This window comes from Mus pahari, chromosome 15, assembly GCF_900095145.1.
Source record: "Mus pahari chromosome 15, PAHARI_EIJ_v1.1, whole genome shotgun sequence".
In the NCBI taxonomy this organism is placed as follows: domain Eukaryota; kingdom Metazoa; phylum Chordata; class Mammalia; order Rodentia; family Muridae; genus Mus; species Mus pahari.
Window position 1 is genome coordinate 19,187,172 of NC_034604.1, and position 24,511 is coordinate 19,211,682.

General features: G+C 40.4%; 1 protein-coding gene across 18 annotated transcripts in view; it reads left to right on the plus strand.

The window, feature by feature from the left end:
- Window positions 1-24,511, plus strand: part of Dtna (dystrobrevin alpha) — a 389,557-nt gene that overhangs the window by 263,867 nt on the left and 101,179 nt on the right. For 9 of the 18 annotated variants that reach the window (XM_029547199.1, XM_029547193.1, XM_029547192.1 and 6 more), the window contains 7 exons: window positions 2,489-2,574; window positions 9,233-9,387; window positions 12,002-12,107; window positions 14,655-14,821; window positions 16,890-17,014; window positions 20,096-20,104; window positions 22,307-22,390. In XM_029547199.1, coding sequence (XP_029403059.1) covers window positions 2,489-2,574; window positions 9,233-9,387; window positions 12,002-12,107; window positions 14,655-14,821; window positions 16,890-17,014; window positions 20,096-20,104; window positions 22,307-22,390 — 732 coding nt within the window. Of the gene's footprint in view, window positions 1-2,488; window positions 2,575-9,232; window positions 9,388-12,001; window positions 12,108-14,654; window positions 14,822-16,889; window positions 17,015-20,095; window positions 20,105-22,306; window positions 22,391-23,712; window positions 24,094-24,511 lie in introns of those variants that run through there. The other 9 variants (XM_021214768.2, XM_029547195.1, XM_029547201.1 and 6 more) reach the window with 3 other exon arrangements.

Sequence of the window (24,511 nt, forward strand, 5' to 3'; positions counted from 1 at the left end):
AGTGAGTTCCCTCTGTGCCAATGAGATCCAGTGAGTTCCCTCTGTGCCAATGAGATCGAGTGAGTTCCCTCTGTGCCAATGAGATCAAGTGAGTTCCCTAATTTCTTTCCTGTACAGTTCAGGGAATTTGTGTTTAGATCCTTTATCTATTTGGAGCTGAGCTTTTGGTGCAAGGTAATATACATCAGTATAATTTCCTTCTTGCACATGTTTGAAGCTCTCTGTTTGACCAGCACCATTTAATGAAGATGATGTGTTTCCTCCCGTGCATGTTTTAGCTTCTATTTAAAACTCAAGAGTCTGTACCTATGTAGTGATGCTCAAGTCTTCAGGTCTATTCCATTGATCAATGTATCTCTTTTTATGCTATACCACACTGATTTTATTTCTATAACTCTGCATTACAATATGAACTTGTGGGTGGTGACACTTCTAGCCGTTGTTTTATTCCTCAGGATTGCTTTTGCTAACTGTCTTTTGGGGTTTTGTTGTTGTTGTTTGGTTGGTTGGTTGGTTTGTTTTTTGGTTTGTTTTGGTTTGTTTTGGTTTTTGGTTTTGTTTTTTGTTTTTGTCGTTGAGTTTCCATATGAAGTTGAAGATTATTCTTCAACTGTGAAGAATTTTGTTGGAATTTGGACGGGGATTTTATTGAGTCTGTAGATTGCTTTGGGTGGGTTAGCCATTTTCACATTATGAATCCTCCTGGTCCATGAGAATGGGAGATCTTTCCATCTCCTGGAATCTTCTTCAATTTCCTCCATGAATATCTTAAAGTTTTTATTATACTTTAGTCTATCACACTCTTGACTAGAGTTATTCCAAGATATTTTTGAAGCGATTGTGAAAGGTACTGTTTCCATTTCTTTTTTAGTATGTTTGCCATTTGTATATAAGAAGTGTACTGATTTTGTATATTAATTTTAAATACTACTACTTTGCTGAAAGTGTTTATCAGCTATAGAAGTTTCCTGCTGGACATTTTAGGGTCTTAAATGTAAAACCATATCATCTGCATGATATGAGGATGAAAAGGAGGGTATTGTTCTCCTTTCTTTCCTATTTTTATCCTTTTCAGATTTCCTATTGCTCGAGCTAAGACTTCAAGTACTATATTAAATAGGTATGGAACAAGTGGACCCCTCTATCTTGTTTCAGATCTTAGTGAAAATGTTTTCAGTGTCGCTCTGTTTAGGTTGATGTTGTCTGTGGCCTCACTCTTTATTGCCTTTGTAATGCTCAAGTATGTACCGTACATACCTTGCACTCCTAATCTCTCCAGGACATTTACCACCAAGGGGTGCTGGATTTTGTCAAAGGCCTTTTCTGCATCTAATAAGATGAGATGATTTTTATCTTCCAGTTTGTGTATGTGGTGGATCACATCTATCACTTTATGTATGTTGAATCATCGCTGCATCTCTGGGTTGAAGTCTACTTGATCATAGTCAATAATCTTTTTGATGCGTTTTTGAATTATGCTTCCAAGTATTTTATTGAGAAATCCTGCACGTGTGTTTCTAAGAAATATTGATCTATTTTTGAGACAAGTTCTTTCATTAGACCCTAGAACTCATTGATTTGGCTAGGCTGGCCAATGATCTGTCTGACTCTGCCTCTTTGGTGGCGCCATTACAAATATATACCACCATGACCAGCTTTGATGTAGGTGTTGGGGATCCAAACTTAGGTCCTCATACATTCATGGCATGTACTTCACTGAGCCATTGCTCCAGTCCCAGCTCCTGTGGTTTGACCTCTTAAAACACTAGCTGTCTTTATTAAGCAAATATGTCACACTCAAACAATTGGCTTGTGTTTAGAAAATGATGGTAGTTGAAAAGAATGTGTCCTTAAAGTTTGTCTCTTCAGGGATCCTGCTCTTTTGTGCAGGGAAGTGAAGGGGGAGTGGATCTGGAAGGGGGGCTGGGAAGAGTGGAGGGAGGGAAAGCTGTGGTTGGGATGTATTGTATGAGAGAAGAATCTATTTTCAATAATAAAATAAAATAAGATATCAAATTAATAAATAAAAGTTGAACTTGAAAAAAGTCCACAGAGTTAACCTAACTTAAGTTTTAAAAAAAATTCTCTAAGGAAATAAAATATGAAGCTTCTGATGTCTGTTTGAATAAATTATAGAGACTGGAATCATGCATAAAATTATTTCATGAAACCCAAGACAAAAAGCAGACTCTGTTATGTGAAGCCATCACTACCTAGGGCATCTTTTTCTGGCTAACAGCCTGTATTTTGAGCAAGTGACATGTACAACAAAAAAACTAGAAGATTCCAATGTCTCTTGAAAAACAAAGTGCCACATGGACAGTTTATCAGCAGTGCGTGGTGGATTGTATCCACAACCTTTCCTAAAGTGTGTCTGCATAATGCGTGCAGCCGTGTATCCTACAATTTCTACAGAGCAGAAAATGTCAACATTATTTATTAGGAGTACCCTAAATAACATCATTTTTTTTCTGTTATCATTAAACAGGGAAGGCCATGGTAAAATCTCAGTATTTGCTGTCAAAATGGCTTTGGCTACATTGTGTGGAGGAAAGATCATGGACAAGTTAAGATGTAAGTCATCCCCTGCCCCCACTCTGCACGTGCACCTTACATCCTCTCTTACCCTTGCCATGTCACCTGTCTTCCTCTGTCTTCCCTCATTCTGTGAGAGCTGTTTCAAATGGAGTCTTCTTTGGCCTTTAAATTTTATAATAAAACTATTTCCACATTGTATAAATGTTAATGAAATGAACATACCCTCTGCCTTTGAATTATCATTATTTATAACTTTCTGAGTACCTCCAACTAGAATCTTTCCAAAATTGAAGTATTCAATTTCCGCTGATTTAAAATAATGTTGGTATTGGGATTTCACCTAGTTGTTTACCCTGAATGTGATGAATTTGGCATGGAATGCTGTGTTAGAAAGGGTGTGACTAGTGGCACTGACCATCCACGTTGTGAGCCGAGGCATGCCATTGATGCTAAGTTGCACTATGGACATGATTTTATTTCTTTGTTCCCTAGTTTCCTTTTGTAGCTCTGCAAGGTTTTATTAAACCCAGAGACTGCCTCCCAGCTCTGTTGGCTGTGGAGTGCCTTCCTCCCTTTCTTCTTGTTAGATTCCAGATAGTCAAAAAGGAAAGAGTGAAAGAAGGAAAATCCTTTGCTCCTTTGGAATCTAGCCTGACATACTGCAGGAATGTTTTCTCTCTGGATAACCAGATTAGGGAAAAGATGACAAAGCTGAGGTGACATCAACTTCCTTCACTTCCATAATTTTCTTTCATGGAATGACCAGTGCATCCAGAAGTCAGAGAAGCCTGCTCAGATCCTGGTCCCAGTTAGCTTCTCGTTAGTTATCCTAGGAGATAGAGAAATTGAAAATCTCCTTTGTTTGACTGGGAAATAATAAATCAGAAATTGCCAATGGCTTTCTGTTTGCTCTTTAAGTGGCTTCAGAATGGGGGGCATTTTATTCAAGGTTAGGCTAAGAGAAGAAAGTTTAACAAAAATAACTGAATCAGACGTAAAAACACAGCAGTACCTGACTACTACCATCAGGTCACAATTGGCCATTTTTGCTGAGGACATCAAAGAAACGTTTCAAGAGCTAAGATATTCAAAAATATCTTCTAATGCTTATTTGATATTGTATGCACAGACAAATGAGTGTAAGAGTCCTATATTAGAGTAAGTTTGAGCCAAAGTGATGAAAGGCAGTTTTCTAACTGTCAGGACCCTCTGAGCCTTTTATGAGGCCAGCAAGCCCATGTCCTGGAAGACCCAGGCTCTTCTGCACAACTCTCTTGGGTCTCAGATGTTGTCATTCTTTCGGGACAGCCATCTTGGCAACTCTTTGGCCTGGTCAGTCTCATAGCCCATCCCGGGCCAGTTGCTAAAGCATCTACTGGTACACAAAAAAAAATCAGGCAAACATATTCATTTTCACATCCTGGGCTGGGAAGAGCCACTATTCCTTTTAAGCAGGATCAGCGTTGAAAGGAAGGCTAGCAAGGCAGTCACGCACAGGCCTGAAGACCTAAGGTTAGTCTTGGGATTGCACAAAGTGGAGAAAGAGAACCAGCTCCTAGGAATTGTCCTCTGATCTCTACACACATGTAAGAACATTAGCATACATACATACACATACATGCACACTCATTTTTGAAATATGCATCCAATCCATGGTTGCTAGGCTAGCAATTAACAGCATGAATACAGTTTAAAAGCTCAAGCCAGTTTAAGTTGTTTGTTTGTTTATTTGGGGGTTTTGTTTGTTTTTTGGTTGGTTTTCATGTTTGTTTGCTTGTTTTGGTTCGCTGAGTCCTTCTCCTGCATCCCCTGAGACTAGAGAAAGCAGTGTAACATCTATAGTGCTTTCTCCTCACCTGGCCATCATCCTCCCAAAAGCTGGGTGAGCAAGGCAGGCTGTACTCTACTGGCACAGTTAGTCTTCAGTACAGCAAAGGATGCTTGCACAGCAGAATCCCCTTGGAGACCCAAGTCCCTCCTGTCACAAATTCTAATAAAAAGTGTATGATGTAACCACCAGTCATCTCATTCCTATCTCAACAGCAATGGACCTCAATTACCACCTTACGTCCCTGGTTCTCGGACTGAACTGTCTCTCTTAGATTGGTAATCCCAGGAAGATAGTTTGAATGGCTGCCAAGTAATTATGTTGAAGGCAGTTTGATCTTGACTACAGTGGGAAGCAATTTGATTTGAAAAAAATCTCTGCAAAATATTAGTACAAAGTGACTATCCTTCATCACCAATATTTCTAGTTTGAATAATAGTTATTGACTGAATGAGGCAATCCAGCCACATACAGCCGTAACTATCTCTTGGTAAATGGGATTGAGGGATTTTTTCAATTTTTATTAGATATTTTCTTCATTTACATTTCAAATGCTATCCCGAAAGTCCCCTATACCCTCCCCCAGCCCTGCTCCCCTACCCACCCACTCCCACTTCTTGGCCCTGGTGTTCCCCTGTTCTGGGGTACATACAGTTTGCAAGACCAAGGGGCCTCTCTTCTCAATGATGGCCAACTAGGCCATCTTCTGCTACATATGCAGCAAGAGACACGAGCTCTGAGGGTACTGGTTAGTTTATATTGTTGTTCCACCTATAGGGTTGAGACCCCTTCAGCTCCTTGTGTACTTTCTCTAGCTCCTCCATTGGGGGCCCTGTGTTCCATCCAATACATGACCGTGAGCATCCACTTCTATATTTGTCAGGCACTGGCATAGCCTCACAAGAGACTGCTATATCAGGGTCCTTTCAGCAAAATCTTGCTGGCATGTGCAATAGTGTCTGCATTTGGTGGCTGATTATGGGATGGATCCCCGGGTAAGGTAGTGGGATTGAGGGATTTTTAATGAAGTTTTTCTTTGCTGGCTCTTGTCTTAATGGTAAAGCAGACAAATAATGATTTCTTGTGCTACTTTTGTGATAAGAAAAATTAAAATGAAGTATGGAAAGTTTTTCCAGATTTGGATTTTTGTGTTTGCTTCTGTTAAATTGTCTAATGCATTTAAGCCAATATCACAGCCATGCTAGTTTATCAATATTTCTATTTTTGTGTGTGGGGAGAAAGTTTGTTCCAACTTGTCCCTGTTTAGTGGTGAGAACAGAGCAAGAATAATTGGCTGAATTTTTAAAAGCAAAGGGGGAAAAATAACAGAAAAAAATGAAGCAATTTTTATTAAATGCTTATCATTGCAATAAAGGGGGCACTAACTCCATTTCAAATCATACTCTTTGCTACTTAGGGTCACCAGCAACCAATATGCATGGTGTTCACCATGTTGCTCCTGGTGGGACTATTGGTACAGCCTATGGAGAGAAGGGTGCTTTCTGTGAGGGTATGGCAGAGCTCCTTAAACATAAAGTGACCTGGTACCGCCCTTTCCTGTTTAACCCTTCTCAGCTTGTAATTAACTGCTTCAGTGCATTGGAACAGTTGTTTGTCTCTTGAACAATCCTGTTAGTTGGTTCTTCTTAAATATGTCCAGTGTACCTGCATACAAGCACATGTTCGTGTACACATACGCCCATCTATGTGTGCAAGTGTACTTGGGTGCATGTATGATGGAAGCCAGAATACAACCTTCACTGTCTTATGGAGGAATTTTTTTTCTATCTTGTTTGAAACAGGATTTCTCGTTAGCTTGGAGCTCACTAATTAAACTAGACTGGCTGGCGAGTGAGTTCCAAGGGTCCTCGTGTTTCTGCCTTCCTAGTGCTAAAATTATAAACATGCTCCACCACCCCCAGCATGTGTACATAATTCTATGGAACAAATTAAGGTCTCATGCTTACAAGCCAAACACTGTACCAACTCAGCCAACTCTCCAACAAAAATATACAGATCTTAAAGGAACTCTAAGTCCAAGGCCATAAGCCTGGGATGTCATATTTTGTCTATAGTCTCTAAGCGTTTTGTTTGTTTTTATTGGGTGTAGGGGGCTTGTTTGCTTGCTTGCTTGCTTGCTTGCTTGCTTGCTTGCTTGCTTGCTTGCTTGCTTGCTTTAGTTCAGGAGACCCACACTATAGCACACATCTTGCATTCATCCGATTTCCCTCTCTGACTGGGTTGAGCTGCCTTCACACACTGCCTCCAGGCTTGCTTTCAATCCTTCATTATGTCCCCTGACATCATCCAGACACAAGCTGAACCACATAGCAGAAGTCTGAAGGCTTTTTTATATCTGGTGTCAGCATCTGCTATACCCTGGTGCCCTGACCCCACTCAGGCTCCTCGAAGACCCTTGAGAACATTGTGCTTGTACTGACTGCCCTTTGCCCTGACCCTGTTTCCTCCTCTGTGCTGACTGCCCAGTGGCCTTCACACTTTACCCCGACCAGCTCCTCCCACTGCATCCACCCTGCTCTTCCCGTATTCACACCATAGGCTTACAATCTGTGCTGTTCTATGTGGCATCCTTCTGGCTTTTCTCAATCCACCAAGTCTCCCAGAGGGCAAGAAAAGAACCACATCCTGGTTTCCTGTGTATTACTGATTAGGGCAATGTTACACAATTAGTGTGTGCCGAGTTGATTGCTGCTGAATGAACCAAGGAAGGCAAAGTCATGTTATGGTGCTGTAAGAAACACAAAGGGGCTTATAATACGATGTGGAGCCACAAGACGAACTCGCACAGGGGATTTCATATGAATGAATAATGCCAGCAACAGAAAAGTATACAGTATGGAATTAATCGTGAAAATATCTAAATGTATATACTGTGTCCCACATGTGAAGGGTTATTCTGAATGCTTTATATCTATTAACTGATTGAATCCTTGAAATAATCTTTCATTATATACATATACATACACACACACACACACACACACACACACACACATATATATATATATATATATATATATATATATATATATATATATNATATGTATATGTATATATATATTAGGCTTATTATCTAAAGCCAAAAACTAAAGTACAAGCATGAATTATTTTTGTATCAACTTCAGAGTCCTTAATACTATTTTGACACCCAAGTAAGCCATCTCTCACTACTTCCTGGTAATCTCTGTGGTCCATGCTCACTTTGGCTCTCACTTAGACAGCTTTCCTCAACACAGATACAGTTCACCTTAGTGTCAAGTGTGTGGGAGGTGCCTGTGACAGTCTGCTACATTGAGGACAGCAGGAGAACGGGACAGGATCCTGTCCGTAGCAGTGATAGCAAGGGGTGGCTTAGTCATCCGTCCATTCGTTCAACTTGGGCTGATTGTACTTTCTGTCATTCTTGCTGGAGCATCTACCTGACTGTGGCTTCCATTTGCACTTATTAGACGGTCATTGGCATTAGCATTTCTGCAGATGGCTAACCAATTGTATGCCCTCCTTCAGGGAATGTCTACTTGGCTTCTCTGCCTATTTTCTGTCAGGTTGTTTTCTTACTATTTAATTATGTGAGTTGCTTGTATATTTTGGATTTTAACCTCAGAATTTCTACAATATCACTATTAATATCAATTGTGAAGCATCATTTGATCTGGAAGATTTAAAATGAAGAGAGTCAGGTCACATCCTTAAAACACAATTCAGTAAAAGCTTGTAATATGTATAATGCATAATTAGAGTATAAATTGGGTGTCCTCAGGTTACATTTTAACCTTGAGAAATGGAACTCAAAGTGAACAGAGGTAGCACATTGAATTACTAATTACTTTCTCCTGCAGCTTCACTGGCTGAGTGGCATCTACTTAACATTAGACAAACTAATGGCAAATCCTCTCATTCTGGTAATTCCAGGGGAATTATGAGGCACCTTGGGAATTGAGCTGTTAAGTGTTCATTAAGCTCACATCATGGCAGGATGGAGCTCTCAGGTTCAGTGAAGCCAGCAGTACTCTGGGAAATCATCTGATATCCCAATCTTACCTCATAGATCAGGCAGGCTTCTCTACACCACAAATGGTTAAGTTTCTAATCAGATAAATGATACATGTACCTCCCCCAATTCTAAGTGATAATTTCATTGTTTCCTAAGAGGCCGGCATTTTTGTCTTCCCTTCTGGTTGCCATGATAAAATGTCCTGACAGAAACAACTTAAGGCCGAAAGAGTTCATTTTTGTTCATGGTTCCTGGGGGATTCAGCTGTCATGGTAGAGAATTCATGTTGGCAGGAACAGAACACCAGCCTGGTGCATCACATCGGCAGTGCAGTGGCAAAGAAAGAATAGGAAGTGATGCCAGGCAAGAGAACCCTTAAGTCTGCCCACACTGACCAACTTCATCAAGCAAGGCCCTACTTGCTGAGGGCTCCACAACCTTCCCAAACAGCACCCCCTGATGTTAGATGTGGACCAGGTGTTCAAACCTGTGAGCCTATTGGGAACACTTCACCTTCAAACTGCAACAGTATGCATTGCATCTACAAAGCTTACCTATGTAAGCTTATAATTAACCTCAAGAAAAAATATGATGTTCACTGCATTATGAAAATACGTTAACATTGACCAAATTACAAATCACCTTCAAACAGGAACCACACATATAGCAAGATCCTGTTTTGAAACAAGAAAACACTGGATATCATGCTGAGACCATTTCCACAGAAAAAAATTCGCTTTCATGTTATGATTCCATAAATAGTATACTTCTTCATTCTTTGTATCAGAGATCCTGAGATAAAACTTTAGAATATTTCTGTGGTAAACATCTCCAGCCTTTCTTTCCACCAGATATTTTCTCAATGATCTCTGACTCCAGTGGAGTGATGGTGTATGGAAGGTATGACCAGTTCCTTCGGGAAGTTCTCAAACTACCCACAGCAGTTTTTGAAGGTCCTTCATTTGGTTACACAGAACAATCAGCGAGATCCTGTTTCTCCCAACAGGTAACTGTCTAAAGAAAACCTTTCAACCACTGTTATTCTCTTTCTGTGTGTGACTTCTAGGCTCAGAAGCCCAAATTCTTCTTCATGGCAGCAGCCTAGGATATACCTATCCAGCCTTTGATGAGTGGCCTGTGATCCAGCAACTAACAATATACCTGAATAGTAATAACACGGAGGACTCACTGGCCAAGAGCCAGATTTCAGGCTTATTATTTCTACGGTATAATTTAGTCTTTGCAGCAATGTATACCCTTGATATCTTTGTCATTAATATGTCTATATTATCATAAGGACTAAATTGTCACTCAGCTTCCAAATAAGGTATGCCAGGCTCCACACTAAGGCTTGCCAATGTCCATCAAAGGAGAGGAGTCCTCTCACATGCCTTATTACTGTCTGTGTGGTCCAATACATGATGAACGCTGCTGCCTAAATAGTTCACAGTGTGACATAGTGATGCTTTAGACTTCGTTGCTAGGGAAGACTTAGTTTATAGCATCAACATCTTAGATCTCTATGGAAAGACTATTATGTTCATTCCCCAATACAACCAGTGGTAGTTTCTAAACCCATGCACGTAACATCCGTTTGCAATCGTATAAAGTTTAAACTAATTAAGTGCGACCTTCCAAGTGGTTCATGCAATTCAAACATTAAACAAAGTGGAAAACCGCACTGCTCGCCCAGCCAGTGACATCATCAGTCTACATTTCCTGGGCCATTGGCAAGGTTGAAAGTGCATCAGGTGTCCCTCCTATCATGCATCTGTAGAAATGTAACTATCCTCTTTATGAGGATAGGTGTAACTGACTGAACTGGATGCTAACCCAGCTCCTGTGCCATCTAGACTAGGAAAGTCTTTATGAAGGCTTCCCAACCCCGACCCCAACCCCAACCTTAGTAGGGCTCAGATGCTCCTGTGCATCCCTCCTCCCCTGCCCTGAGCCAGTACATTCTCCTGCCAGTGATGTCACTTTGGTCTTGGCTTATCTCCTAGCTGCGTTCTGGTACCCATTGTCCATTGTCTCTCCATCCCTTTTCCTCCTCTTCCTCGTCCCAGTCTCTAGGGAATTACTGTTTACTCCCTGAAATGAGTATTTTTTTATATGTGAAAACATGTGGTATTTGTCTTTCTATACCTTGCCTTCAAACTTAAAAAGACTTATATGTTCAAAAACAATTAAATATGATATTCCTATGCTAAAAACTTCTTCCAAAATATCCTAAAGATTGTCCCATGACATCATTGTTTATTTATTCTTGAAGATAAGAAACTTAAACACATTCCAATTGTAGCAACATCTTGGAAATTTTAGGAATGATTGTAACCTAGGCAATATGATTGTTTAACCAAAGTAAATAAATACAATTATCTGAAATTTTAAAAAGAGACACATGTAAATACAAGTCTACTTTATTTTTGCTTTAATGTCTTTATAACCACTTTATAAAAGGCTAAAACTTGGTGCCCAGGGAAGAGGTGTGCCGGAGAGATGGTTCAGGGTTTAAAAGCACTGCCTGCTCTCACAAAGGACTTGTGTTCGATTCCAAGCACCCATGTGAAGGCTCCCAACTCTCTGTAACACTTGTCCCAGGGGATCTCACTCCTGGCCTTCATGGCCCCCATGTGGTGCACAGACATAACATGTGAACAAAGCCCTCACACCCATACACGTAATATAAATAAATAAATAAATAAATAAATAAATAAATAAATAAGGCTGGTTACAACTGTATTTGAAATATTTTATTGGGGAAAAGTCCATGCAATGTAGAGTAATAGCTCTGAGGGAAATTTTTTTCTAGACATATAAAATCTGATATCTTATGAAAATACTATCTCTTTACTAATACTTTATGCAATGTATATCTTAACAGCAACATACATATAAACCCAATAGAAATCTTAAACTAGTTAAGGTTATGAGGAAAGACTAAACCTATAAATCCCTATTAATAAGAAATTCAATATGTCCAGAATCAGTTATTAGTGAGGTTTATCACAGGGTTTACCCTAAGATATGGCCCTTAAAAACACTATACCTCTTTGGGACTTGTTCTAAACTATTAAGGTTCTGTCCACATTGGTGTTCTGGTTCAAATTTTCAAATAAAATAATTTCAGCATTTAACCACACTATTTCTGCTGTTCCTGAATTTCAACAGAACCAGTCATATTAACCACTAAATATTCAGTGTCTAAGCAACTGAGGAAACTCTGAAGGGAAATCATTCACAAAAACAGCCGAACCCTCAGGGAACTACATAGGCCCATGTTATGAGGCACTGTTGAGTTAGAGCCTGTGGAAATTTTAGCTCTTCGGCTTCCCAGTTTTCACACTGCCCCTTATCTCTGAGAGCGACTGACTGATACTCTTCTGATTGGCTACCCTCTCAGGCCCAGTGGAGATGACCTGGTCTCCTGTAATTTGGGCACAGGAAGCATTGATGTTTTCAGTTCTAAACTAGGGAAGCAACACCCTTTGGCACGTTCTGTCTCTCCCTACATGAGGAGTTAACTGAATGACTTGTTTCTTTGTCATCAAATGACAGCATGTGAGTTCGGATCGTTCTCTGACCTATCCTTTTGTGATTTTTTTCTTTTTCTGGTACAGAAAAAGGTCACCTTAAATGGCTTCCTGGACACTCTCATGTCAGACCCTCCTCCACAGTGCCTGGTATGGCTGCCTCTTCTGCACAGACTGGCAAATGTAGAAAATGGTGAGTGCTATTGCTGAGCTAAACCACCATTTAAACTGCTCAAATTCAACTATAAGGTCTATAGTTATGAAGTCCATGACAGTTTTAGGGAAAGTTGTTTAGTGGATCATTTAACAAAACTACCTCCTGACCCATCAAATCTTATATGCTACAAAATTAGCATGAGAAATGCTAAAATAATGATGGTGCTGGTGATGGTGGTGGTGATGGTGGTGGTGGTGGAGGTGGTGGTGGTGGTGGTGGTGGTAGTGGGGATGATGATGATGATGATGATGATGATGATGATGATGATGAATAAATTGTAACTTCAATTATAAGCTTCTTGTATTCAATAGAAAAATCCTAAGTAAAGGACATTTTCAGGATTTGTTTTAAAGAATGTCCCATGTTGATGTTTATGACATGAACCATGTTTTTACCAAAGCAATCACCCAGAAATGGGTGAAAGGAATAAATGATCACAACTTGCTCACCTTAAGGCACCTGTTCAGTGTTGTATTTATTAGTTAAATCTGTGTTAACAACAAGAGTAATGTAAATTTCACTGCATGTTTCTTTTCAAAAATAGCAAAGGTTTCTAATGATGTTTACCATTGACATAACTAGATTTAAATATAAAATACAATCTAGGACATGGTTTAAAGAAATTTACACATGGAACAGACTAGAGCCTCTATTTAATGTTTGTAGTTTTATTATCAAACTAAAATTTCTCCAGTTTGAATAGAAAATAATGTAGCCCATATTTGTGTTTTGCTTTAATATACATTGGGGATAAAAATGGATTCATTTTAAATTCTCACTTGGAATTTTCAGCATCTGACTCTGTTGTCTCTCAATGCTTCTAAGTTTGTTTTGAACAAAATTTAGAGAATAAATTTCCTAATTCATTTGCAATTACTAAGAATCACATACATGCAGGAGCCAGGAGCCAGTAAGTACCTGCTGTGAGACAGGATGGGTTCAGAGTTGTGGTGGGCATTCCAGAAGGAGCTGTGTACCAAGCAGAACTCTGAAGGAGCCGTGTACCGATGAGAAGGCTGTGAAGGAGCCATGTGCCAATCAGAACCCTGTACAGGAGTCGTGTGCCAATCAGAACCCTGTACAGGAGTCGTGTGCCAATCAGAACCCTGTACAGGAGTCGTGTGCCAATCAGAAGGCTGTACAGGAGTCGTGTGCCAATCAGAAGGCTGTACAGGAGTCGTGTGTCAATCAGACGGCTGTGGTCTCAGCTCTGACTCAGTGCTTCCTGCTAAAGAAGATCTGTTTCTCGGGCACCTGCCCAGAGTGGTTATCCAGACTTACCTCGTACCCCTAACTTTCCCAGGAGCCAGAAGAGGGGTGTTCGTAAATAGCAGTCCAATCAAGAATACATTATGTTCTTTTTTCCCACTTTACTTTTTACATTCATTCATTCTCGTCTGCATTACTTTTCTTGCCCAGTTAGTAAGATAACAACAGCACAAGAAGTTGTTGTTGTTGTTGTTGTTGCTGTTGCTGTTGCTGTTGCTGTTGCTGTTGCTGTTGCTGTTGCTGTTGCTGCTGCTGCTGCTGCTGCTGCTGCTGCTGCTGCTGCTGCTGCTGCTGCTGCTGTTGCTGCTGCTGCTGCTGCTGTTTTAGTGTCTTTAGCTCATGGCATGAAGACAATTGGATTTGATTATATATTACCTTCAACTCTCAAAAGCTGTACCTAGCCAGCTTGTTACTTCACATTTCCTAGCACAACTAGTGAAGTGTTTCTCAAACTGTCTAAGTCAGAACCATATTCAAATAATTTGTTCATCTCTTGGGGTCCTATCCTTCTGCCCCAGAAAAATGTGTGCAGGTGTGTGTGTGTGTGTGTGTGTGTGTGTGTGTGTGTGTGTGCCACTGAATAAAGTCAGTGTCAGTCATTAAATAAGTCCATTAGCTACTCTATTTTTTAAGGAACTCAATTTTCTCATCCAGCCTCCCTATTGCCCCATTTCATTTCTTTTTTAAAAGATTTATTTACTTTATGTAGATAAGTACACTGTAGCTGTCTTCAGACACACCAGAAGAGGTCGTCGGATCTCATTACAGATGATTGTGAGCCACCATGTGGTTGCTGGGAATTGAACTCAGGACCTCTGGAAGAGCAGTCGATGCTCTTCACCACTGAGCCATCTCTCTTTTTTTTTTCATACTCCCATTTTCTACTTCATTAGCATTTGCCCCTGCCTACTGGGTACTTAACTGTATCCATCCACTGTGCTTCTTCTGGGCTCCTGGAGATGATTTGGGGGAAGACTACTCAATTTGGATAATTTACATTCTTATGACATAAAAAAACAGGGGTCAACAGAGCACAGGTCATTACAGTGTGTTGCCAGAGGACATTTACTCCTCATCCCATTTTATACCTACCCCCCTCTTCACCCCCAGGAATAAACGAAATGCTTCTCTCAGTCAAAATAGATCATGGTCTGAAATCAGCAGAGCACAGAGCTGAAAAATAGAATTCTATGAGAACCGTGGTTTTCTTTAGTTCACAATTCTCATGCCCCCCCCCATTTACTTCCTCCTTAGTCTTCCATCCAGTTGAGTGTTCCTACTGTCACAGTGAGAGCATGATGGGATTTCGATACCGATGCCAACAGTGTCACAACTACCAGCTTTGCCAGGACTGCTTCTGGAGGGGCCATGCAGGAGGTTCTCATAGCAACCAGCACCAAATGAAGGAATATACATCATGGGTAAGTGAAGGCCAGGCATGTTTGGAGGTGGGTGTGAGAGTGTTATCCAGGATGAAGAAGAATTTCAGGGGTGTAGGTGTCTCTGTTGATGTGATGAAGACCAAAGCAAAAGGTAACTCATGGGAGGAACTCCAAGGTCTCCAGTCATCACTGAGGGAAGTCACTCCAGTAGGAACCGAGAGGCAGGAACTGAAGGAGCAGAGGCCATGGAAGAACCTTGCTCTTAAGGTTTAGCTTGCTCTCATGGCCTGCTCAACCTGTTTTCTTATAGCACCCAGGGCCAGGATGGCATGCTCCACAGGGGACTGGACACTCTCCCATCAATCATCAATCAAGGAAATGCCCTGCAGACTTATCAATAGGATGATCTGATGGGCCTTCTCTCAGTTGTGTTTCCCTCTTCCCAGATGACCCTGACTTGTGTCAAGTTGACAAAAATAAATAAATAGATAGATAGATAGATAGATAGATAGATAGATAGATAGATGAACCAGGACAGATAATGATGGAAATAAGGGCAAACTTCACTTTTACTCTCATGTTCCTCCCCCTTGCCTGACATTCTTTATCCTACTGGGACCTCTTACTGTTTGTATCTGACCTTAGTGTGACTTCCTGAGACTTAAGATACTGGAAGAGCCAAACTTTGATTCTTCTCAGGATTTAATAGGCAGGTCAGAGCTGACCTAACTAACAGAAAGGCAGGCAATCCTGGGTCCAGCTTACTTTCCTGTAAAGTATGCATTTTGCTATGTTTCACTTCACTTTGTTTCTATGAATGTTGTTTTTAAAAATACTGTACATTTTTTTCTAAGATTCCTAATTTTTTTTCTAGTGCATGACTAGACAGGATTATGACAATGTATGCTCAACAACACCTGGCTCAGTTTCAATTTTTTTTTTCAGGGATTGGCGAAGGGAATTTATTGTTATGTTGTTGTTGTTGTTGTTGTTGTTTGTTTTGGTTTTTGTTTTTGATTGTTTTGAGACAGAGTTTCTCTGTATAGCCCTAGCTGTCCTGGTCCTCACTCTGTAGACCAGGCTGGCCTCGAACTCAGAAATCCACCTGTCTCTGCCTCCCAAGTGCTAGGATTAAAGGCATGCGCCACCACTGCCTGGCTGGAATTTGTAGTTTTAAAACCATCTTTTCATAGTGTGAGTAGTTGATTGGCAAAGTGACCTGCGTGAGCTCATGTGACAGTAGCATGTGGGACTTGCTCTGCAGTGGAGCCACTTACTGTTCATGTAGCTCACCGTTTTGTGATCTACCTCAGTTAAATGCCAAGTTCACGTCTCATGCTATCTCCTACAGTTATTGCTTTGTGCCTGGATTAGCTGCTGTTGGCTGTTCCATCTGCCAGGCCAACTGAACTACTTAAATTGGTTCAATCACAAGAATGCAAAGTTGTATAACTTACATGGAAGCTTTGTGTAAAGGGTAACTTGGTAAATATTTTTTAGAAAGGTTTATTTATTTCATTTATATGAGTACACTGTAGCTGTCTTCAGATGCACCAGAAGAGGGCACTGGATCTCATTACAGATGGTTGTGAGCCACCATGTGGTTGCTGGGAATTAAACTCAGGTTAGTGCTCTTAACCTCTGAGCCATATCTGCAGCCCCATAAATATTTTTATATACATAGATGCTGTGTGACTTCCTGGGGAGACATGCACAAGCATCTATCTACCCAATAGGAATTTGGTTGCCTCCTGCCTTCCTTCTCTCAAATGGATTCTCGGCTGCTTCCTCTTATCCCTTGAGATTGTTCCAGAAAGTTCTAGTGGTCCCCTAAACCTCAACACATTTCCCCACACAATGAGTGCTTCCACTCAGCATAGCATTTGCAGGGACTCTGCAGCAAGGAATGGGTACCCTGGTGGCTTGTTCCAGCATACAGTCACAGCCTCTCACAAACTTCCTGACTTGGAAGGCAGGTTCTCAAAACAGAGTTTATCGATAAATGAAATGGATCAAGAAATGAGTGAATAAATATGCAGCTATTAGTAAACATTTTAAAGTCATCTGTTAAAGTATATAATCAAGGTTGTTATTATTCTCTTTCTAGAAATCACCTGCTAAGAAGCTAACGAATGCATTAAGCAAGTCCCTGAGCTGTGCTTCAAGCCGCGAACCTTTGCACCCCATGTTCCCAGACCAGCCTGAAAAGCCACTCAACTTGGCTCACATCGTGTGAGTATCTCTGGCCCGGACTAAGATGTGATATCCTTCACTCAAACGTGTCTGGAGCCTTCCTACCAAGAAAATTTCACACAATTTGTCAGGGACTAAGTTTTATTTACTCTATTATTTTTTTGTAGTTAGCATATAAATAAATGAGGCTCATTGTAAACTTCACATTTATATCATTACTGTTTGTTCTTATCCAACCCCCTTGACCTTCCTCTATACCTCTTTCCCATATTGCTGGTTCCCTTCACCCCAAATAACTCCCCTTCTATTTTCATCCCACACACACACACACAAAGAGAGAGAGGGGGGAAGCACATGCACACACACACAGTTGTACATGCACATGCGCGCACGCACACACACACTCTCTCGTAAGCTTAAATTTCTCTAAGTATAAAAGCAAGATAGTGCTGACTGACATAGACCAAACACCCACAAAACCACTATGTAAGCCACTCTGTAGAATGTGGCTAACTTACTTTTTAACATCTTTGTTTTTGAAATCATGTCTAATAAGTAAACCAGGAGTACATCAGCAGGTGTCCAAGGAGGACAACTGCTCACAGTGCTACCACACAGGAGTTGTTCGCTAAAGGCTATGCTTGCCCTTGGCATCACCAAAGAGGTACAACATCCAAATTGCCCAGGATAGAGTACAAGGTCAAACAAGTGTGTGCTGTGTGAATTCTGCTGAGACTCATTTTCCACTCACTCCTGCAGTAGAGCAGAGTGAGGAGGGTGCTGCCACAGAGGCGTGAGTCACAGGAGTCCCCCCAGACTTTCCCAGTCCAGGGCCTAGTGCATCAGCACTCAGGGACTGTATGTGTGTATGTGTGCGTGCGTGTGTGTGTGTGTGTGTGTGTGTGTGTGTGTGTTTGTGTGTGTGTGTGTCTATGTATATACATATATGTGTATGTGATATGTGTGTATGTATGCATGTGTGTATTAGTGTGTACATATGTCTTTACATATATGTGTATATTAGTGTGTGTATATATACATCTGTGTGCATATGTGTGTACGTGTGTACATATATGCATGTATGTGTGGGTTTGTGTGTATTAGTGTGTATGTGTATGTATACATTTGTATGTAAATGTGTGTATGTGTACACGTGTGGGTTTGTGTGTATTCATGTGTGTATTTGTGTGTATGTATATTTTATGTATGTGTGTATATGTGTGTATGTATATATATGTGTCTGTATATTATTTTAATGTGCTTTATAAAATATATGACATTTAGTAGCAGGTTCTTTCATCAACAAGTCTTTTATCAAGCACTATACAATGAGAGTAAGAGAATGAACACTGTAATAAATAGTGAACACTATTACCTCCCTGCACACTTAATGCTCTCGATGTGTTATTTCCAAACAGAAAACTCCATGGCCGGAGAGGTGACACAGCAGGGCTGGAGAGGTGACACAGCAGTTCAGAGCACTGACTGCCTTAAGAGGACCAAGTTTGGCTCCAGTACATACCCAGCAGGTCACAACTATCCATAAATAACTCAGTTCCAGGGGACACACAATTACCACTTCAGGCTAACTCGGGCACCAAGAATGCATGTGTACACTTACATACATGTAGACAAACACCCGTACATACAAGATAAAAATTATTAATAAAGTATCTTTTTAAAAAGCAGAAAAGGGACTATGATCATAGAACAAAAGCATAAAGAGTATGGATGGTTTTTGTTCTTACTTTTTATTCTCTAGAAAAGACCATGCTGAAATAATTTACAAATTATTTCATTAACTGTGATACAAACCTCATCTTTTCAGTGTTTGGACATGTGTTTATTATATACATTTACCAGTATATGAATATCCCAGGGCACCATCTAAGCACACAATAAGCTCACAGGCAGAGGCAGATAGGAGGCAGCAAGTATGGATTAGGAGTGTTACTGGCTGTGTTGTGAGTGCACTGAGTGTCCTAGAGGTTGAAGAATTGAGAATTACAGCACAAATGTAAAATAAAGCATTCGTTAATTTTTTAGTTTGAAAGTATATTAATTTATAAATTACTATCAAAAGGTTTCTATTTAGGAAAAAAAATCACAGAAAGTGAATATTTATGAGAAGCTAATTGCACGTTCTTGTGTGATGTGGAACATGTCTGTGTTAGCAAACCCGCATGTTTGGAATGTAATACTGTCCTCTTCAGGGCACATCTTGCCATGCTTGTGTTAAAACCTGGTGTTACTTTCCTAAAAGATGTATCCAGTCAGTCATGAGCAAAGAAAAGTCTTTATAAGGTCTGCAGTATAAAGTGAGGCAAAGGGACTGGTGAGATGGCTCAGCGGTTAAGAGCACTGACTGCTCTTCTGAAGGTCCTGAGTTCAAATCCCAGCAACCACATGGTGGCTCACAACCATCCGTAATGAGATCTGACGCCCTCTTCTGGAACTACAGTGTACTTACATAGAATAAATAAGTAAATCTTAAAAAAAAAAATAAAGTGAGGCAAAAACTCATGGCTTATGCTTAGGCATACATAACAAATTAATTAGAAAATATTTTCATTAAGGCTATTTACAGGTCCAACTTCTAGCTTTGGAAAATGGCAAAAAAATATAAGGGCGATATGGCTGTGTAACTAACTAAACATTTCTCAAGAAGCTTTAGAGTAAAGAGAGACTGAATCAATGGAGCATTTAAGTAGCCAGGTGGGGTGGCACACAGGAGGCAGAGGCCCATAGTTCTCTATGAGTTCGAGGCTAGCCCAGACAATGTAACAAGTTCCAGGCTAGCTGGGGTTATATAGTGAGATCCTGTCTCAAAAAAGAACAACAATGAATCAGGTTGTGGTACTGCTAACTAGGTACAAGCACAATCACACTTGCATATAGAAATGAAGCATGACAGAGAAAATGCTCTTGCCTTCAAGAGCCAGGGGATTTTATGTACGTGTAGAGAAATGACACTGTCAGTCATGAGTTAGCTCTTAAGTGGAGATGAGCAGGCAGTAGCATTTTGGTATTTCAGCCTGTGCGCTTATTAACTGCCCTGTACTCGTAAATGTTGTCGTGATTAACAGTATCTCTTCTGTTCCACTTCCTTGCTGCCAAAAGTGATACTTGGTAAGTGATGAACACCCCCACACATACTTACACAAATTAACAATCCCAATGGTAAGTAGTTACGAGACTAAAAACGGATGAACCACATCCACATAAGGCTACTTGGAGCTAATCCTGCCTTCAGCTTAACCTTTGTACCTATGAGGAAAAAGTCAACAATAGGTTTTTATATGTTCTCTGCTAAGATTTATACAGGAAAAAAATCTTTGCATGCTGCCCCTGAGAGTCATTGTTCACATGGAGCTGTTTCATTTTATTAACACATTTACCATCTCCCATGTGGTACTAAGGAAGGTGATAGTGGGAGGCAGGAACTTTAGTTACTCTCAAATCTTCCATTGTTTGCTCCAAGTTCAGTGTATTAATTGGTACCCCTTAATCAGAAGCAATTTGCTAAGAAACTCCAATTTTAGTTTTGTGGTGACCAGTTTCAATAAAGAAAATTGACCAGGCTAATTGAAAGGCATTCTTAATTCATTTGTCTTCCATCTCCTAGATATGGAGAAAAAATGGGAAGGGTTTTTTCTTCTTCTTTTTGTCAAAATAAAGCAAGAAATGTGGGGTCAATCTTAACTTTTTGCAAAGCTGCAGTGAACATCATTCACCCTGTCTGCTTTGCCTTCCTAATTATAGAGGACATTAAATGCAATGATCGTCCCTCCTGGAAAATTAAGTTATTCACATTAAAGCACAATTAGCTTTAACTACGCTTATGTTGACCCCTTGTTACAAAGATGCATCCTGTGTGAGTAATCCAAACTTCTGAGATTGTTTGCTGAACCCTGGCTGATATAGCTGGAGTAAATGACATACTGAATATGATGTTCTGACTTCATACAAGAAGCAACGTGCCACACAAAATCTTAGAATGTAGTACGGCTCCAGATACCAAGAAGAAGCTTCAATGAATTTTCACAGCCAGTGCTGATTTTCAAATCTTCAGACAGGATGAACAAGTCCATTCTTTGATGTTAAAGGCAAAAATCCAAAACTGACTTGGGTTAATGTATGCATTTATATTAGCTAACTGTTAATCAACTCCTTAGACTACTGCAACTAATGTCTCATCTCCAAAATATTCTATACTGTCAATTTCAAATGTAGGATTATAGTAAAACTAAAATTTCTTCTTGGAGCTTGAAATGCAGCTCCGTCAGTAGAGTGCTCGCCTAGTGTGCACAAAGCTAAGATGGATTCTCAGCACCACATGACCCTAGCTTCGTGGCACATGCGTGTGATCCCAGCATGCAGGATGTAAATGTGGGGGAATCAGAAATTGAAGGTCATTCTCAGTAGCATAGTGAGATTGAGGCTAGCCTGAGCTACACAAGAGCCCATCTCAATAGATAGATAGATAGATAGATAGATAGATAGATAGATAGATAGATAGATAGATAGATAGATAGATAGATAGATAGATAGACAGATAGATAGATATTTCCTCTCTCTATGAATGATGCCCCAGTATATCCTTTATCTTTTGTGTTATAAATTATTATTTAACATCTTACATTAACCTTAAAAAGGACAAAAATGTCTAGGGGATGACATAGGGATTTTCTGGGTTCTATGGTTTTATCTGATGTGGGACATACATGGTAAAGACAATGATAAGATGAAATGGAGGTAAAACAGAGGAAAACAGATCCAATGCATATGGTGCATAGGGCCGTGGGTAGTTCTGAGGAACACTGGGCACTATTTTTCCTCACTCTTGTGATTATAATGAAGCTTATAAGCTGATATCCCATAACCCATATCAGCCAAGGAGCAGGAAGGGGACTCCTGGTACACTGCTCCATTGCCTGTGCATGCAGACAGAGGACAAGTAAGACCAGATGTGACTATTTTGACATGTGTCCTTTCGGATTGGCATATGAACGAGGGCTGTCATCATGAGGAGCACGCAGAACTTTCAGAATCCTTGGTCTGCTCAGAAATTTGAATCCATAGCCATCAAGGCTCAAGGCTCATGGAAAATACTCCCCGGCCGCACAGTATCTTCCTCGTGCTAACTAAACCTCTGCTGTCTAGGAGCTGTCACTTTATACCATTAGAATAACTCAGCTGGCATGTAGAAGCTTTCCTGAGGATGTTGGGCTAGAGACAAGTCTGACTCTCACCCTTTTCCTCCACAGATGGTGGGAAGTGTTCATCTGGAACTTTGCCTTAACTTTCGGTACACACTGTGTTTCTTTTCAGGCCTCCGAGACCTGTAACCAGCATGAACGACACACTCTTCTCCCACTCTGTTCCCTCCTCAGGAAGTCCTTTCATCACCAGGAGGTAAGTCCCAATCCTGTCGCTAAATAAGATTTCCCTTTCTGAATAAGCTTGATCCTCTAGAGAGAAAAACAAAAACAAAAACAAAAAACAAAAAACAGAAAACAAAAAAAACCTGCTGTAAGCCATGTGTGGAGTATCATCATCGTTATTGAAAACAAGTTTGTAAATGACCAATGATGTTCTCAGCTTTCCTCACATGGACATTTGTAGAGGGCTGGGTAGGCTCTTGAAGTTTATGTAACTTCTGGAATTCTGCATTATATCCTCCCCTGCAGTAAGAATGTGGGGTATGTTTTAATTTTACTACTTACATGTATGTTTTGTTTTACAAAACAAATTATGTTTCTGGTCCTTGGAATGGCCTGGGGAAGCATGGCATTGGAATTTCATGATACGATGGCATATTGTCATAGAGTCTAAAATGACATTATTTAAGACTCAGATGTATGTGAATATTCTTCTGGATTATCTCCAGAGTTCCTAGGGCCAGAGCTAAAGACCAAACCCAGAATAGAGTTTCCATATAAGTAGTTGCATATTTCAAATATGTGGTTATGTGTCCCATCTTTTTGCACAAAATCCACCCCATGTACTCAAGGAACAGGAGACCCATGTACTCCTTGGAGGATTAGTGTTAGGAATACACAAGGCTCGAGAGGTGCTTTGGTTCATTTGATGAAATACCACAAATCAATACCAGTGAATTATTTTGTGCATACCTGGAAAGTCTCACAAGAAAGCAAGAAGGTCAGGAAAACAGCCAAGCGATTGAGCATTAGACCCCAACTGTCCTGCAGCACAATCCTCCATTCCCCGAGAAGATGAGTGGGTACCAACTTCCCTGCACAATGTTCTGGAACATTCTAAAGAGGATTTAAGTGAGAAAGACCTATCAAGCCTTTAATTTTTTCCCCTTGCATCTCTGAATATGCCCATCAGCTGGAGGCTGAGATGAAAAGGTTCCCCATAATTAAAATAAGCAGAACTAAGAGAATGTGTTTCTCCACAGTGTTTGCAGTATATAAGTGAAATATGTCATAACAATGAGACATTTATACCACAGAACAGCCATGGAAAAATAATGAGATTTAGGCATTCCATAACGTCTCGTGACCATCCATTTCATAACCATCAGCATGTAAAGCCATCTTTCCTAAAGGAAATCGTATAGTCAATAGGAGACACAGACCTATGCATCTGTCTAGTGAAGACTTGAAACACTGCTTAGAAAGATGCTGTGCACTTTAGGAAGCTCTACGTTCTGCAGACTCCACACCGAGCCAGACCCCATCCTTACTGAAGGTCATTTTATATCATTTCAGCTCGGACGGCGCTCATGGTGGATGCGTCTAGATGGATAACATGACTTCCTGTTCCCTAAAATAATTCTAAACCCCTTGAGCTTTTCTGCTTCCTCTATTAACCAAGAGTTCGGTTGCGTCCCTTTCTTCCCATTTTCAGTCCTCGTGTCTTGTTCCCTGTGAACCACAGATTTCTATAAATCTTGTGGTTCTTATCACTGTCAAGACTGGGCTTTACTTTCTGATTTTAGGGCGCTGCTCAATAAAGTTGTGTGCACTGAACATTTACCCTCTCTGAGTGGGCCTCACTCTGTCCATGGGAGGTTTCATCGACTACACCCCTTGAGTCACCTAAGCAGTTAAGAGCATCTAACCCCACAGCTAAGCATACACGAGAAACTGTGTGCAAAAAGCTTAACATTGGGGCACTGTGAGTAGCCCCCATTCTGAGTCTTTAAAGATAGCAGTCATTAATCATTAAATGGTTGCTAGAAAGCTGTTTCTACCCCATTATGGAAATCCTTAGTCTTCTAGTGGAGACCCTGGGTCTTCAAGGGAAGGTTGAAATGATTTCTCTTCCCCATGGTAGATAAGTAGCTTTAATTGTGGCCTGTCTTCTTCCCTAGCCAGAATGTCACTTAAAAGTATGAATGGCTAATTTCTTTTTCTTTCAATATTAAGAGCATGGTTTGAAGATTTCACAAGCAGTTTTATAGTTACAACTTCTTATGGGGTAGTATTCACAAAAAATATCAACACTGGCTATTTATATGTGGCACCTAGCTAGATCTTTTTCTTCTTTAAATGTAAGAAGACTGCT